The 16,664-nt window shown below is 38.9% G+C and overlaps 2 protein-coding genes across 2 annotated transcripts in view; one reads left to right on the plus strand and one right to left on the minus strand.

Annotated features, from left to right (window-relative positions):
- Window positions 1-6,650: 6,650 nt before the first annotated feature.
- On the minus strand, window positions 6,651-12,884 carry taldo1 (transaldolase 1). Its single transcript, XM_058387763.1, has 8 exons — window positions 12,660-12,884; window positions 8,928-9,051; window positions 8,509-8,616; window positions 8,295-8,426; window positions 8,043-8,218; window positions 7,626-7,823; window positions 7,388-7,533; window positions 6,651-7,100 (listed from the first exon to the last, which is right to left on the minus strand). Exons 1-8 carry the CDS (start codon window positions 12,754-12,756, stop codon window positions 7,068-7,070), a joined length of 1,014 nt encoding a protein of 337 aa, XP_058243746.1. The 5' UTR covers window positions 12,757-12,884; the 3' UTR covers window positions 6,651-7,067.
- Window positions 12,885-13,979: 1,095 nt separating this feature from the next.
- Window positions 13,980-16,664, plus strand: part of tspan4a (tetraspanin 4a) — a 152,440-nt gene continuing 149,755 nt past the window's right edge. Inside the window, exon 1 of the mRNA XM_058387765.1 lies at window positions 13,980-14,136. The gene's annotated coding sequence lies outside the window, so the exon portion shown is untranslated. The remainder of the gene's footprint in view (window positions 14,137-16,664) is intronic.

Below are 16,664 nucleotides of genomic sequence, written 5' to 3' on the forward strand. Positions count from 1 at the left end.
TGGGCGTGTCCACTGAACAAGACACGCCCACTCCGAGCCTGTGGTTGGCTCATGCTCGTCTCCGTCCCAGTGGCGGGCCTTTTCACCAAATCAGTGAATGAATCGGTTCCCATTACCAGTATGAACCGACTCTCTTGACCTCACAGCAAACCACTGATTTTTTTTTGTTTAAACTAAAAGAGCTTTAACCAGGAGGTTTTTTTTAATTAATATTGGAAATATCAAAGATGTTTTCTTTATGTGTTAATACATTTTTAATGCACACATTCATTACATTAATGCCGTTTTAACTGTTCAGTGTTTAATGATCATATTATTGAAATTTCAGTGTATTATTTTTTTGCATTAGTTATTTCAAACTGTAAATAAAAATCTGTCTAAAAGAATCACGCTACTCCTGTCCCACCCGTCTTAACTCACGTACACTAATAATATGATTCACTCAAGCCTTTTCATTACATCACCAATTTCTAACTGTAAATCGTTAATAGTTATATATTTATATAGAGTAGTACCGATGCATTTCAATCCAGAGAAATACATAATTTATTTGTGTTCGCTCTTATGTCAGTAAAGCAAAAAAGCCTCTTAAGAAGAGCGAATCGACTCTTCGTCCAGCTTTCAGCAGGGTCAGTTTCTCACCAGTGACTTTGAGATGTTTACACAGTGCAGTTTCTGGACTAACACGAGTTCAAAAGCAAAGTAAAGGAAATCCAAGGTGTTCATGATATCCCACAATGCACTGCTGTGAGTAATGTTTACCCAAAACGCACAGTTTTATATGTAGTGAATAGGAAGTAGGGCACAAAGTGTCCACTAAGCACCATGTCTACAAATCTCAGATAATATATTTATTACAAGGTTAAAAAAATGTTTTGCACATTTAGATATTATTAGTGTTTAAACATATTTAAGCATATTTCAGAATTATACACTATGTTGCCAAAAGTTTTGGGACGTCTGCCTTTCCATGTACATGAGTGTAATATGGAGTTGTCCCGCCCTTTACAGCTATAACAGCTTCAGCTCTTCTGGGAAGGCTTTCCACAAGGTTTAGGAGTGTGTTTATGGGAATTTCTGACCGTTCCTCTAGAAGCACATTTGTGAGGTCAGGCACTGATGTTGGACGACAAGGTCTGGCTCACAGTCTCCACTCTAATTCATCCCAAAGGTGTTTTATGGTGTTGAGGTCAGGACTCTGTGCAGGACAGTCAAGTTCCTCCACACCAAACTCACTCATCCATGTCTTTATGGACCTTTACAATCCCACACCATAATCCCCCTCCACCAACCTTTACACTTGGCACAATGGGTTCAGGCAAATACCATTCTCCAGGCAAAAGCCAACCCCAGACTCGTCCATCGGCTTCGCTTCACTTCAATTCAATTCAATTCAATTCAATTCAATTCAATTCAATTCAATTCAATTCAATTCAATTTGTTTTGTATAGCGCTTTTAACAAAGAGCATTGTCTCAAAGCAGCTTTACATGAGAAACGACATAAGAAAACAACAAACATATAAACAGACAGACAGACAGTCCTAGATGTTATCCCAAGTGAGCAAGCCTGAGGTGACTGAGGCGACTGTGGCAAGGAAAAACTCCCTTATATGGTAAGAGGAAGAAACCTTGAGAGGAACCAGACTCAAAAGGGAACCCATCCTCATTTGGGTGACAATTGTGTGATGCAGATACAGCATGTGTATATTGTTATGTAAATCAATAAGGAGGTTGTTGTCCATGTCGCTGCTTGAATATCCCAATCCTCACAAGCAGAACCCGGCTGGAGCTGGTCCATCTCCGGATGCCACTGGAGCCGGCACAGTCTCTGTATGCCTCGGGATGGGTAGAAGGAGGGAAACAATGGAACAGAATTAGTGTAGCTGCTGTTCATAATATTAGCAGCACTAGATGAATGTGCATTTAATCAGATGTACTGGAGCACAAGGTTATGGGATGTGTTAGATGTTTGCCAGGATAAAGAGAGAAGTCTTTAGTCTACATTTAAACTGGGAGACTGTGTCTGAGCCCCGAACACTGTCAGGAAGACTATTCCAAAGTTTAGGAGCTAAATACGAAAACGCTCTACCCCCTTTTGTGGACTTTGATATTCTGGGAACTACTAGAAGTCCGGAATTTTGCGATCTTAAAGAGCGTGGTGGATTGTAACGTGTTAGAAGACTGGAGAGATAGGTGGGAGCTAAACCAATTAGAGCCTTGTATGTGAGTAGAGCTAATTTATAGTCAATTCTAAGTTTAACAGGTAGCCAGTGCAGGGATGATAATATTGGGGTTATATGATCATATTTTCTTGACCTGGTAAGAACTCTGGCGGCTGCATTCTGGACTAACTGTAGCTTGTTTATTGAAGATGCAGGACAAACACCTAGTAATGCATTACAGTAGTCCAGTCTGGAGGTCAGGAATGCATGAACTAGTTTTTCTGCATCAGATACAGATAAAATGTTCCTAAGCTTGGCAATATTTCTAAGATGGAAGAAGGCTGTTTTTGTGATATTGGAAATATGATTTTCAAAGGATAAGTTGCTGTCTAATATTACGCCCAGGTCTTTCACTGTTGAGCTAGTGGTAACAGTGCATCCTTCTAGATGCAAGCTGAATTGCGAGAGCTTCTGTGTACTGGTTTTTGGGCCAATAAGTAATATCTCTGTCTTATCAGAATTTAATAATAGGAAATTATCGGTCATCCAATCTCTAATATCTTTAATACCCTCAGTTAATCTAGACAAATTAGATATTTCATCTGGTTTTGATGAGATATATAACTGGGTATCATCGGCATAACAATGGAAACTAATCCCATGCCTTCTAATGATGTTACCCAATGGAAGCAAGTATACTGAGAAAAACAGAGGTCCTAAAACTGACCCTTGTGGGACCCCGTATTTCACTGGCACTACACTGGACAGTTCTCCATTTAAATCTACAAAGTGGTATGGATCAGACAGGTAGGATCTAAACCAATTTAATGCCTGTCCCTGCATACCTGTGTGATTTTGTAAGTGATCTATGAGGATATTATGATCTATAGTGTGGAAGGCAGCACTAAGATCAAGCAGGACTAAAATGGAGATGCAGCCTTGGTCCGAAGCTAAAAGCAGATCATTTGTGGTTTTATCTAGTGCAGTTTCTGTACTATGATGGGGCCTAAAACCTGACTGAAATTCTTCAAGGATATTGTTTTCCTGTAGGAAAGAGCATAATTGAGCTGACACCTTTTTTAATATTTTAGATATAAATGGAAGGTTTGAAATCAGTCTGTAATTTGATATTACATCAGGGTCCAGTTTCAGAGAAGAAGAGGCTTAATAACTGACCTAGAAATAACAAAGAGTTAATAATATTAAGAAGAGGCTCTCCAGCTGCATGTATCACTTCTTTCAGCAATCTGGTTGGAATTGGATCTAACAAACACGTTGTTGGTTTAGCCGTGGTGATAAGTTTAACTAGCTCTTCCTGCCCTATGCTGGTAAAGCACTGTAGCTTTAAGTGTGGAGCTATAGGCTGGTCTGGATCACCGGATGCTATCAATGGTTGAACATCCAATATTCTGTTCCTGATACTATCAATTTTTTAGTGAAGAAATTCATAAAGTCCTCACTACTAAACTGTGCTGAAATACTCTCTCCAGAAATCTGATGCTTTGTTAGTCTTGCCAGACGTAGAAGTGTAATTGGTCACTCCAGAGAACGCGTCTCCACTGCTCTAGAGTCCAGTGGCGGTATGCTTTACATCACTGCATCCAATGCTTTGCATTGCACTTGGTGATGTGAGGCTTGGACGCAGCTGCATGGCCATGAAAACCCGTTCCCCGAAGCTTTCTATGCACTGTTCTTAAGCTAATCTGAAGATCACACAATGTTTGGATGTCTGTAGCTATTGACTCTGCAGAAAGATGGTGACTTCTGCACACTGTGTTCCTCCGCATGCACTGACCCCGCTCTGTGGTTTTACATGCTGTTGTTCCCAATTGCTTCCACTTTCTTATAACACCACTTGTTGAGCAGTTGAGCATGGAATATTTAGTAGTGAGGAAATGTCATGAATGGACTTATAGCACAGATGGCAGCCTATCACAGTACTATTCTTGAATTTTCAGAGCCTGAATTCAGTGATTTGGAGGGGTGTCCCAAAACGTTTGGCAATATAGTTTATAAGAATGAACCTTTTTTTTTTTTTTTGAAAATTTTTAAACAAAAATTGTTATTTGTAAAAAAAAATTCCTGCGATACATTCATAACATTATAATGCATTCATAAGGTATTATGCACATTGGTGTATTCATGTCTTATAACACATCAAGAACAATATCAATGTTTTAATACTTAGTGCATTATATGAAGTCAAAATACAGATTGGGTCAGATTCTTAGTCTTGGCTGGCAGGAGGGAAACCGATGTGGTCTTCTGCTGGTGTAGCTCATCCACCTCATGGACTGATGCACTGAGATGCTTTTCTGCTCACCACAATTGAACAAAGTAATTACGTTACTACAGACGTCCTATCAGCTTTAACCACTCTCTGTTAGCCTTCTTTCATCATCAAGGTTCCTGCAGAACCGATGCTCACTCAATGTTTTCCACGCCATTCTGTTTGAATGTGTAAATACCAGCAGGAAATTTGCAGTTCTCCCAAACCAGCAACAAGCACATCACTAGTAAGGTTTTTTTTTTTACACCCACTGAGATGTTTTTCAGAGATTCTGATATTTGATGTGATTAACTGAAGCTCTTAATTTGCATCTTCATGGCTTTATACATGACATCACTGACACAGAATTGGCTGATTAGATTTTTTGAGTGAATATATCCCTAATAAAGTGGACAGATACTGTAAATATCACTAGTTTTAGCAAGCTGCTGTCTTTCCAAGTATTCTATAACACAAATTAACTTCTCTCTTATTAGCTGCTGAACTCACATAAATTTACTAACAAAACTAAATAAAATTATACACTATATTGCCAAAGGTTTTGGGACACCCCTCCAGATCATTGAGTTCAGGTGTTGTTTTTCAGGGGTTGGACTCAGCCCCTTAGTTCCAGTGAAAGGAACTCTTAATGCTTCCGAAAGTTTGGACAATTTCATGCTCTTTGTGGGAACAGTTTGGGGATGACCCCTTCCTGTTCCAACATGACTGCACACCAGTGACCAAAGCAAGGTCCATAAAGGAATAAAACCCTACAGGATGTGCTGTTACAGTAAAATAATCAGCTCACGATGACAACACTTGCATCCCAGTGTTGATTATTATCCAATAACAGCATGCCCCAGATTGTTTTTTTGCTGTTTATTGGAGTGGAGCTTGTTTTCTTTTTCAGATCTGTTGAAAGTGGATATTGCTCTTTTCAGGATGTTGCAGTAATTTAGCTCTGGTGTAATTCTTCTTGGTGCAGCAAGACTCCAGAGCAAGAACTGGCCTGTGTGTGTGTCTGTGTGATCTAATCTGCAGCAGCAGCACACCATAATCTAATTATTTATCTGCTTATTCAATCCCAATCATTCCAATGATGTTTTTCCCCCCAAACTTCCTGTTTGATGATGATCAACAGAATAGCAGAGTCGTTCCACAGCATGAACGTAGAACCCAAACTCAGAAAGGCTGATAAAAGGGTTCCTTCTCTGGTATGGAAAGAGTCACAATGCTCTGTGTTGTAAGGTTTGTTTAAATAAAGGTTCTTAGGTTCCTGATAGGTTTGTTTGGTCTAGAGGAACAAACAGGGGACATTTTAAGTGTAGAGCATATACAGGGCCAAAATAAACAGATGGATGTGTATCACTAGATTTAGAAGCACTAATTGAAGAAAAAGGTTTTTTTAAAAGAATTAAAGATGTCACTTTTCCAGTAATTGTTTAATGAAAGTATTTTTGATGAAGCTTATTTGTTTTGGCTCTTGATTATGATTATTGACACCACAGTAATGTATTTGTTTTAGTTGAGTTAGATTGTGGGAATATGTTATATAAATATTATGAATTTATATAAACTATGTTTCCAAAGGTTTTGCAGTGTCTTTATGCCTTTACATGTACATGAATGTAATATGGAGTTGTCCCGCCCTTTACAGCTAGAACAGCTTCAACTCTTCTGGGAAGGCTTTCCACAAGGTTTAGGAGTGTGTTTATGGGAATTTTTGACCGTTCCTCTAGAAGCACATTTGTGAGGTCAGGCACTGATGTTGGACGAGAAGGTCTGTCTCACAGTCTCCACTCTAATTCATCCCAAAGGTGTTCTATGGGGTTGAGGTCAGGACTCTGTGCAGGACAGTCAAGTTCCTCCACACCAAACTCACTCATCCATGTCTTTATGGACCTTGCTTTGGTCACTGGTGTGCAGTCATGTTGGAACAGGAAGGGGTCATCCCCAAACTGTTCCCACAAAGAGCATGAAATTGTCCAAAATGTCTTGGTATGAAGCTGAAGCATTAAGAGTTCCTTTCACTGGAGCTAAGGGGTCGAGTCCAACCCCTGAACTCAATGATTTGGAGGGGTGTCCCAATACTTTTGGCAATATAGTGTATACTCAGTATATAATCACTGAGGGAGAAATTACTGCAAACTTATTTAAAGCTTGTATTTCAACTCAAACAGAACACACACATTTATAATAATTGCATTTCCGCATGTCATTTTTCCCCCAATACTGTTTCTTTATTGAAACCTTGAAGCAAGAGTGAAGCTGATGGTCAATTTATTATAATAATAACAACAACAACAAAAACAAAAAACTATAAAAAAACATAAATGTGGACACATTGCTGTCTTTAGGCCCTTTGGGTGCTGTATATCCCACAGATTATTATTTTTGTTTGTTCTATTAATATTCTAGTATTTTATTTTAAAAAAATAGGAATGTTTGATTCTCAGAGGAGTTTATCTCTGAACAGACAGAAAGTTTATGATTAGTGCAGGAGCTTAGTGCTCGAAGAGATTTAAGACTATGGAATGAGTTTCAGCTTCAGAAGCAGGTTGACCGTTTCAGCCGTTAGTGACAGGCTGATCAGGAGTTTCATGATGGACGGGGTCTTCACGGATTATAAATAGAGTTACTGTCCGTTTTTCACACTGAGTATCTTCTCCTGTGGAATATAAAGAACATTCATGTGTTTATGTGTGTAATTTATATATATATATATAAAAAATACATTAAATTCAAACACTGATCACACGTTGGAGATAATTATTATGAAAATGTTTAATTGTTTATAAAGCAGGAGTGTGTGTACAGGTTTTTTATTCCAGTCAGGCACAACTGATAGTCTACTGAAAGTGGAGATAGTTCTTGCTTAACTGGAATGAAATGGCTTTGAAATGGATCACTGGTCAAAACCCGTCTGAGAACCTGACCCCAGGTATAAAACCTCACCTTGATCATGCCCTCGAGCTTCACTGCATCGACAGCAAATTTCCGGATGCCGTCTGATAGCTTCTCTACAGCCATGCGGTCCTCGTTGTGCAGCCAACGGAAGGTCTTCTCATCCAGGTGGATCTTCTCTAGATCACAAGCCTTTGCTGTACATGAACACACACACACACACACACACACTAAGTATTTCTCCCACAGACATTCTCTTAACAGTCTTAAGAGTGCTCATGTCACTGACCATTCTCTGAGGTGAGAGCGAGGGACACAGTGCTGTGATCCTGACTCAGCTCTCCCAGCAGGCCTGGGGAAATGGTGAGAAGATCACATCCAGCCAAAGCCTTGACCTCTCCGGTGTTCCTGAAGGATGCCCCCATCACCACGGTGCTGTAGTCAAACTTCTTATAGTAGTTATAAATCTTTGTTACGCTTATCACACCTGTACGAGCAGAACACACACAGGAGAGTGTGTGTCAATCAGGTTTATGGAAATCACACATGATGGAATATTCCAGAATGTGAAAAGGTTTTATTTATGAAACGTAACGCAACATCTAATATGAAAAATATTTTAAGATAATTTCTACATATTGCACTATATTAAAAAGGTCCATTTCTAGTACATTCTTCACTCATGCACGGGATCTCCTCTACATACCAGGGTCCTCGTGAGGCTCATAGGATTTGCGGTCTGTGTTTTCTTTGTACCAGTCCAGTATGCGGCCAACAAAAGGTGAAATGAGGGTGATCTTGGCCTCGGCACAAGCCACCGCCTGGGCGAAGGAGAACAGCAAGGTCATGTTGCAGTGGATGCCATATTTCTCCTCCAGCTCCCTGAGAATTACATCACATTATTAAAAATCACTAATAGAAATTTTTTAACCACTAAAAAAACAAAAACAAAGCATACCGGCCAGCCTGGATGCCCTCCCACGTAGAAGAAAGCTTGATAAGCACTCTGTCCTTACTCACTCCAGCCTCCTCATACAGAGAGATGAGCCGCCGTGCTCGAGACACCATGCTGTCTTTATCAAACGATAACCTGGGAGAGAAAGGGTCACTAAGTCCGAATGTCTTCCTCAACACAAGCGGCGAACGCATAAGAATCAGACGTGACACGTTACCTGGCATCCACCTCGGTGGAGACTCGACCTGGGATCTTCTTGAGGATCTCCACTCCAAAGCTGACAAACAGCTTGTCCATCGTGTTGGTGATCTGCTCCTCTTCAATACTATAAATATAATCATTCATTAGGAAATTACACTAGTAATACAAGTAATACTAAAACTGCTGATTAATCCCAAGTATGAATAATGAGCTATGTGGGTGGGGCTTTCAGAGGGTCAGCTAACATCAGAGAGATCAAATCACCTCTGCAACGATCAATCTTTCAAGATTCATTTTTTGATTGCCATTTTTTATTTTGAGAAAAAAGGTTTGAGTAATGATAGCATCATCTTTATTACATTATTACTCTGATGTTAAAATTCAGCTCTACTACACAGGACGCGTGAAGGTCTTCAGGTGTGCAAGATCTCTTACCCGCCATTGGCAATACCATATTTAATAGCCTGGTCCACGAGGTGCTGATAAGTGGGCATCTTTGCTGCTGCCAGGATGAGCGATGGGTTTGTCGTAGCATCCTGGGGCTTGTACTCTTCAATCGCTGTAGATGTCAAAAATAAAAATGTAAGGAGAGCTCAACTCTAACTTAATCCCTCATTTGTATTCTGCCTTTCGGAAAAGGCTGCTTCGGATAAATCTACACGTCTGAGAAATATGCTAATTTAATTACGCTAACTGTTTCAGTAGTCAAACTTCAGAAAAGTAATCAACTCCACACCAAACACGTCGTCAGTCACACAGCTCATTGATCTTCATTCGTATCACATCACAAGCTTCAGAGATTGTAGGAATTGCACAAGAATCCCGTCCGTGTCTGATCCGTAAACACGCGGACTGAAAGAAAGCCTTCTTTAAAAGGTTTCATGATCAATGATTTACGACATGACTGAGCTAAACTTGAACATTCTCCATCTGTTCTCAGATCAGCTTTCATTCAGCTGTTCAAACCGAGAAGGATTTAAGAAGTGTCCTTTAATTCTTGCGCCATATTACAACACTCGCCGGTTACTAAAGCAAGTTCAGACACGCAGCATTCTGAAAGGGAGAGTTTGTTTAAAAACGGGTTTAACTCCAAGTACTAGGATAAACACAGACCTGCTATAAGATGCATTTCATAAATTTGTTGACTAAAGCAGGTTTTCAGTCTGGGTCACTTTCCATCAGCAAAAAAGCAGACCAGGTAGATGATCACACCTTGCATTATGACATTACTGCTCACAATCGGTTCAGAGAGACAGGTGAGTTTTTATTTACTTTATATTTACTCTGGGATTTTATTTTTCATGTTTCTCAGTTCCATATAGGTTTGATGTGTAAAGCGAGTCAGATCTTAAACCACATGGTCAGATGTTTCTTCAGTTCCCCTGCACACAACTTCCTTCCACAAATTGCTACCAATTATTATTTGATGCACAAAAAGGAAGCCATGGTTTCATCTTAAAATACAGTATACTGCCAAAAGTATTGGGACACCCCTCCAGATCATTGAGTTCAGGTGTTGTTTTTCAGGGGTTGGGCTCGGCCCCTTAGTTCCAGTGAAAGGAACTCTTAATGCTTCAGCTTCATACCAAGACATTTTGGACAATTTCATGCTCTTTGTGGGAACAGTTTGGGGATGACCCCTTCCTGTTCCAACATGACTGCACACCAGTGACCAAAGCAAGGTCCATAAACACATGGATGAGTGAGTTTGGTGTGGAGGAACTTGACTGGCCTGCACAGAGTCCTGACCTCAACCCCATAGAACACCTTTGGGATGAATTAGAGCGGAGACTTCCTTATCGTCCAACATCAGTGCCTGACCTCACAAATGACCGCGCTTCTTCTAGAGGAATGGTCAAAAATGCCCATAAACACACTCCTAAACCTTGTGGAAAGCCTTCCCAGAAGAGTTCAAGCTGTTATAGCTGTGAAGGGCAGGCTGTAGTCTGTAATCAGTTTAAATAAAACTACTAAAAAGACAAAAAGAGAACAAAGCACTGAAAGTTTAAAATAAAATAAGCTTAAAAAATCTGCATGTTAACCTTTAATCATGAAATGTTAACACTGTCCAAGCTTCATTTTCTTAGTTCTTCTAAGAACTTCTAGTTACTCTGTAGTTAATGGTCAACTACATTACCCACAATGCCATTCCGAGAGTGCAGTGAGATTTAGCCCTGGCATTCTCATCGTTTTATTATGTAAATAAATAAATTAATAGACTATTTGACACACAGTCAAGCTCTGTACATATAACATATGCATTAAACATATAAAAACGTTTGTATTTTTTTTTTATTTTAATTTAAAATACTTCCTCTTTAGAGTTATCTTTAGTTCTGTTTAACTTTTATTTACATATCCTTCTAAATTAGTTTTTTGAAATATATTTTTTCCTTACACATTAAATGTTTAAATATATTTTCCATAGATTTTATTTTTTATTTGCGATCTTTTTTTGTACTCGTTTTCACGCCATCTTTTAGTTTATCTTCTGCATTCTATTACATTTCTGTTTATTTATTTTAATATATTTGTTCCAGCACTTTAAAACTGTTCTATAAAACAATTCTCTTCTTCTTATTATTTATTTCAATTACTTATTATTATATTTAGATTTGCATGCTCGGGATTAAATTAAACTTTTATATTTCTATAAAAATGTTTTGTTTTAATGGGGACACGGTGAGAGACGGGACACTTGATCCTGAGACAGAAAGCCAAACTGTGACCCGATCTGCTCGTTTCTGTCTCGTCATACTGACTTCGCAAGAAATGAGGAAATGTTTGCTTTACACCACAGACAATGAGCAAAGACCAGATTGCCTCAAAACTTCCTGATTCAATTCAATAAAAGAACAAAAAACAGGGCGATGTGGCTCAGCTTTTTGGCGTTAAAAAAAACAAAAAAAACAAAAAAAAAAGGAGATATCTTCTGGTAAACAGATTATTGAGCACTCTTAAGCAACGTAAACCTTACTAAATCCTGAGTGATTGACTGTTTCACCATTTACTGATAAGCCGTGTTTGTTCTGTGGTCCACACCTACACTCTCGACCCGTTCAGAGCTGGAGAATAATCACAGACGAGTGACCAATTCAAGGAAAAACAACAACAAAGTATGTTAGAGTAAATTTAACAAGGTGTCTGATCTACACAAGCTTCCACTTCTGGAAATCTGAATGATTATGAATTATTTTGATTAAACTGTTGCCTTAATCCAGCACCTCTTCATGCTGATAAACTAATCCGGTCAGAATAAAGCTCAAGTGACATTTGGACATTTGAGTTTTCCACAATTCTGGGCAAATTCCATACAACATGCAAGGCTACCCCCCACCCCCACCCCCTTCCTCTGACCAATCCAACATCTCTACAGTGTAAACGGTCCTCCGTTCCTTCAGTTCCCCGCAGTTTTCTACACTCACTTTAATTCACAATATCTTTAAACCAGTTCACTAGTCTCAAAGCCTGTGACGTCAGAGTCGTAGAAACCAATTAACTTGTGAAAGAAATAAACACTTTGCTCTGTTTTGTTCAGCACAAATCAGCAGAACAAAGTGACCATGATTTCAGATTCTTACTGGAGCTGAATGAATTGGGGGGGGGTCAGTGCGGTGTGACGTCACGCACGGCCACAGACTTACACTGTAACTGTACAAGAACTCAATATGTTTAAAAAAAAAAAAAAAAGGCAGACTCAAATCTACTAAAGAAACAAAAGATCTGTTCTGAACTTTGACGGAAAGCTAACCTCTGTACAGGTCAATAAAGTGAACAGATGAACTTAAATATGATGCTAAAAAGAAGCAAAAATCATTAATCAGCCATCAGTTACGCATCAATATGTTGTTTGATAATTTAAGACATGTTAACTTAATAATTTGTATCCTAACAATAACCTTTGTTAATCGGATAAAACTGCATTAGCGATATAGGTAGCTAGCTAGCTAACAGGCTAGCAGACCAAGGCTAACTGGCTAACTTGACGGTCCACAGCTGAGGAAGCGCGATAGCTCTCCAGCTAAACGCACGCGCAACCCATTATAAAGTTCCGTAAAGCGAGCTATACAGACATGTACTAATGTTAAAAATAGTTATGTATATGACGCAACAAATGTGCAGTCCCGACACGCTGAACTGTCACCAGGAAGTACCGGCTGGATTTACCGTTAAAATCCCCCGTATCGGCGACCACCACCGTGTACTTCTTCAGCTGCTCGAGCACAGACTCCATCTTTCGGCGTTTGTCAGGCGACTGAGACATGGCGCTGAGAGGGAACCCTTTTATACCGTTACAGAGGTGCGCGCGTGAAGGGAAAAAAACGCAACAGAATTGCAGCTCCGAGCACGAGGCCACGGGCACGGGGTAAAAAAAAAAAAAAAAAAAAGATCCCAGCAAAGTAGAGCGCGCGCCCTCGTGTCTCGCGCAGTTGCTGTCGGAGGAGGGCGGAACCTTTTATCCCAGGTGATTGACGTTCATGGGTAGCCAATGACAGACATGAAAAGCGTCATCCTACCGCGGAGTTTAACCAATGGGATCGATGAGGAGGGACAAACCTCAGACGGACAGTAGCTCTATTCTCTACAGAGTTCAACAGATTTCTTTCATTAAACTCTTTTCCTTTACGCACTCTGTTGGGTTTATTAAAATATATTGTTTATTTATAAACTTACTTTATATAAATGCATCTTTTTGTCAATTCTGGACGACATAACTACTTCATAATAATTATATTTAAACATTTTTCACACAATGGGTCTAATTTCAGGAGATTCCAGTATCATGATTTTCTAATAAATAAAATACAATAAAAACATAAATAAATAAAATCATAAAATGCACTATAATATCCAATCATATATTGTAGTGTGAGAGTATTTTTTCCCATTAAAAAATATATTGTAAGCGCTGAAGAAAAAAAAGTTTAATATAGGAAAAACAACAACAACAGTTACGTATAAAGTTACACATAAATAATAATTATGCATTAAACACAATCAATATATTTCATATTTTTATATAATTATTTATTTTGTATTTTTTAAAATAATTTATTATTTAGTTATTTAGTTAGTCATTTATTTATAAGATTAATATCAAATGCTGTGTAAAGCTGAAATATTTAACTGACTATTAATTTATTTATTTATTTATTTTATTTTTTTACGTCATGTTGCATCCTGTTACATTTATATTTATTACACTTATATATAAAAACAATATATATTTATTTTTTACGATCAGGAATACCCTAAATAGTTTAGTCTAAATGTAAATTAAATATACTTTAAATATAACATGTTTAAACTCATAAACCACGTGAACGTTAATTATTGTTGATTAGTATTAAATTTATTAAATTAGTGGAATTGTCTTGCGTTTCTCTTCTTTTCCACCAGAGGTCGCTGCTGCACGCCTGCTGTCACTTTCATGTTCAGAACTGAAGTTCTCTGTTTTCCTCCTGAAATCTACAAGTTTTCTCAGAGCTGAGAGCTGGAAAGCAGAGGGAGGAGGAGAAAGACAAGACTGAGAGTGAAGGAGAGAGAGAGAAAGAGAGAGAGAGAGAGAGAGAGAGAGAGATTTTAACCATTCTGTTTAAGAGCCAGTGGAGAGAGGAGAGATTTTCAACGCAGGAGAGTGAAGGTAAGTTGATTTATTTATGTTTATGTCTCTAAGGATTTAAGGAGAGTTGACACAGATATAAAAGGGGTTAGTTGGGAATAAAGTGAATTGTGTGTGTGTGTGTGTGTGTGTGTGACAGAGAGATAGACAGCCTCGGACACAGATTGAGAAAAAATGTTCACTGTGTAATTAGCAGGCAATTATTCTGTATTTTACATTCCCCACACGTCACATGGAAAAGTGGGTTTATCTCAGAGCTGAGCCTCTGTGCAGGAGATACGATTCCCTTAAAATCATGGATAAACATCAGCTGACAGCTCCATCTCCTCTAATCCCTCTCCTAAATGTTTGAGTTCACACCGTAGACTATTAATGCCATACGTGTATGCCAAAACTTTTGTGAAAACCCCCCACTTCTGTTTGCATTCCATCAACAGACCAGGCTTTCTCATGGATTTAATTGAATTTTCTTCTTAATTAGATTAAAACCCTGATGCACCTTATAGATTAAATATTAAAGTATGAATCTCAAATTCAAATCTCTTCGTTAAGGAGTTCAAGCGTTTGTGTCCTTTTTGACATCTCTCTCCTTTGTTTAAAATGTCCCTCATTAAAGTGTGTAATGAGTTCCAGTTCAAACAGAGAGAAGGGAAATCAGGAAGTCTGCTTTCACACCACCCAAAAAATCTGATTTCACAGAGCTTAGGCGAGGAGATAAAAACGGATGTTCAGAGGGAACTTGAACAAAAAATGAATGTCTTGATGGTTTCATACGATTTTCGGGTGGGGGGGGCAAACTTTTGCACTTAAACTTCTGGATCTTGAGGGATCATAAAAAATCTCACTGAAGAAAAATATATTCCAAAACATTCCAAAAATTCCTACTGGTAGTCCCTCCCAGAGATACCACACACACCACACCAGTGTGTGTGTGTGTGTGTGTGTGTGTGTGTGTGTGTGTAGAGTGTAAAAACCGCTATGATGCTCTAGGTTATATTTATTTTCGGCGTGTCTAGTAAAAATCCCTGGATGGTCCACTAGTGTGAAGTTCAGGTCAGGCTTTTATTCGAGCTTCTCAGAAACTTAACACAGATAAATTCAGGTTTGGGAAGCGTGGGCGATCATCTGTCCTGGAAAAATAAAAAATAGAGCTCTGAGATCAAATTGCAGAGAGGGTCAGCTTGAAATGTGGTGATATTTTGGCTTTCTGGACTGCTGAAGGAGATAGAAACATCACAGAGGATTTAACATGGACATGAAACAGTTTTCTCTCTGTTTCTGTTCACTTGCTTGTTTTTGTGGTCAGAAAGGAAGTAGAGAAGGAACAGGGTGTGATATTCGAATATCCGGTCAGCGCACTTATATGAGTTATATATAAAAGTCCAGCTTCATTTCCTGCAGGATTTATAAAAATGTTGAACTCAAACACGTACAATCTGATGAGGATAACATCATCAGGCATCAGGAGTCTGGACACTGTTTTAATTCTATTCATACACTGTATTGCCAAAAGTATTGGGACACTCCTCCAGATCATTGAGTTCCGGTGTTGTTTTTCAGGGGTTGAGCTCCGCCCCTTAGTTCCAGTGAAAGGAACTCTTAATGCTTCAGCTTCATACCAAGACATTTTGGACAATTTCATGCTCTTTGTGGGAACAGTTTGGGGATGACCCCTTCCTGTTCCAACATGACTGCACACCACTGACCAAAGCAAGGTCCATAAAGACATGGATGAGTGAGTTTGGTGTGGAGGAACTTGACTGGTCTGCACAGAGTCCTGACCTCAACCCCATAGAACACCTTTGGGATGAATTAGAGTGGAGACTGAGAGCCAGACCTTCTCGTCCAACATCAGTGCCTGACCTCACAAATGTGCTTCTAGAGGAACGGTCAAAAATTCCCATAAACACACTCCTAAACCTTGTGGAAAGCCTTCCCAGAAGAGTTGAAGCTGTTCTAGCTGTAAAGGGCGAGACAACTCCATATTACATTCATGTGCATGGAAAGACAGACGTCCCAAAACTTTTGGCAATATAGTGTATCTCTGCATGCTTGTCCTACGTGTAATGATGAAATGAATCACTGCTGTAATTGAAAAAAATGACCTTCACGTCCACTCATTATTCAGCGGTGAGCAGCACTTGATGCAGCACACAATTTAATAAATTAAGAAATGGAGGGATGTAGGAGATTTTAACATGCTTTTAAATTTATTTTTGTTAAAATAATGCTGATGTTAATTCTTTGCTCTGGTCAGTAAAGAAAACGTGGCCGAGATTTGAAGGATAATCTGACCACGCGCTGATCTGCTATACTTTTTCGTTTATTATATATTTATCCATAAGAGTTTTGGTCGTTGAGATAAGCACTGTCTCTGATTGAGGTGTAACTCAATCCTTTATATGGGAAATAAATCCACTGTTACATGTTTATGTCTTAATATTATGCTTGAGAACTGGACATTTGAAGGTCCAGTGAGCCTATGGTAGACTCGGATTCCCTTTCCTGGCTGACAGTAGAGGAACCTGAGGTGGTTTTCTGCTGTTGTA

The sequence above is a fragment of the Hemibagrus wyckioides genome, linkage group LG04, assembly GCF_019097595.1.
Source record: "Hemibagrus wyckioides isolate EC202008001 linkage group LG04, SWU_Hwy_1.0, whole genome shotgun sequence".
NCBI lineage: Eukaryota > Metazoa > Chordata > Actinopteri > Siluriformes > Bagridae > Hemibagrus > Hemibagrus wyckioides.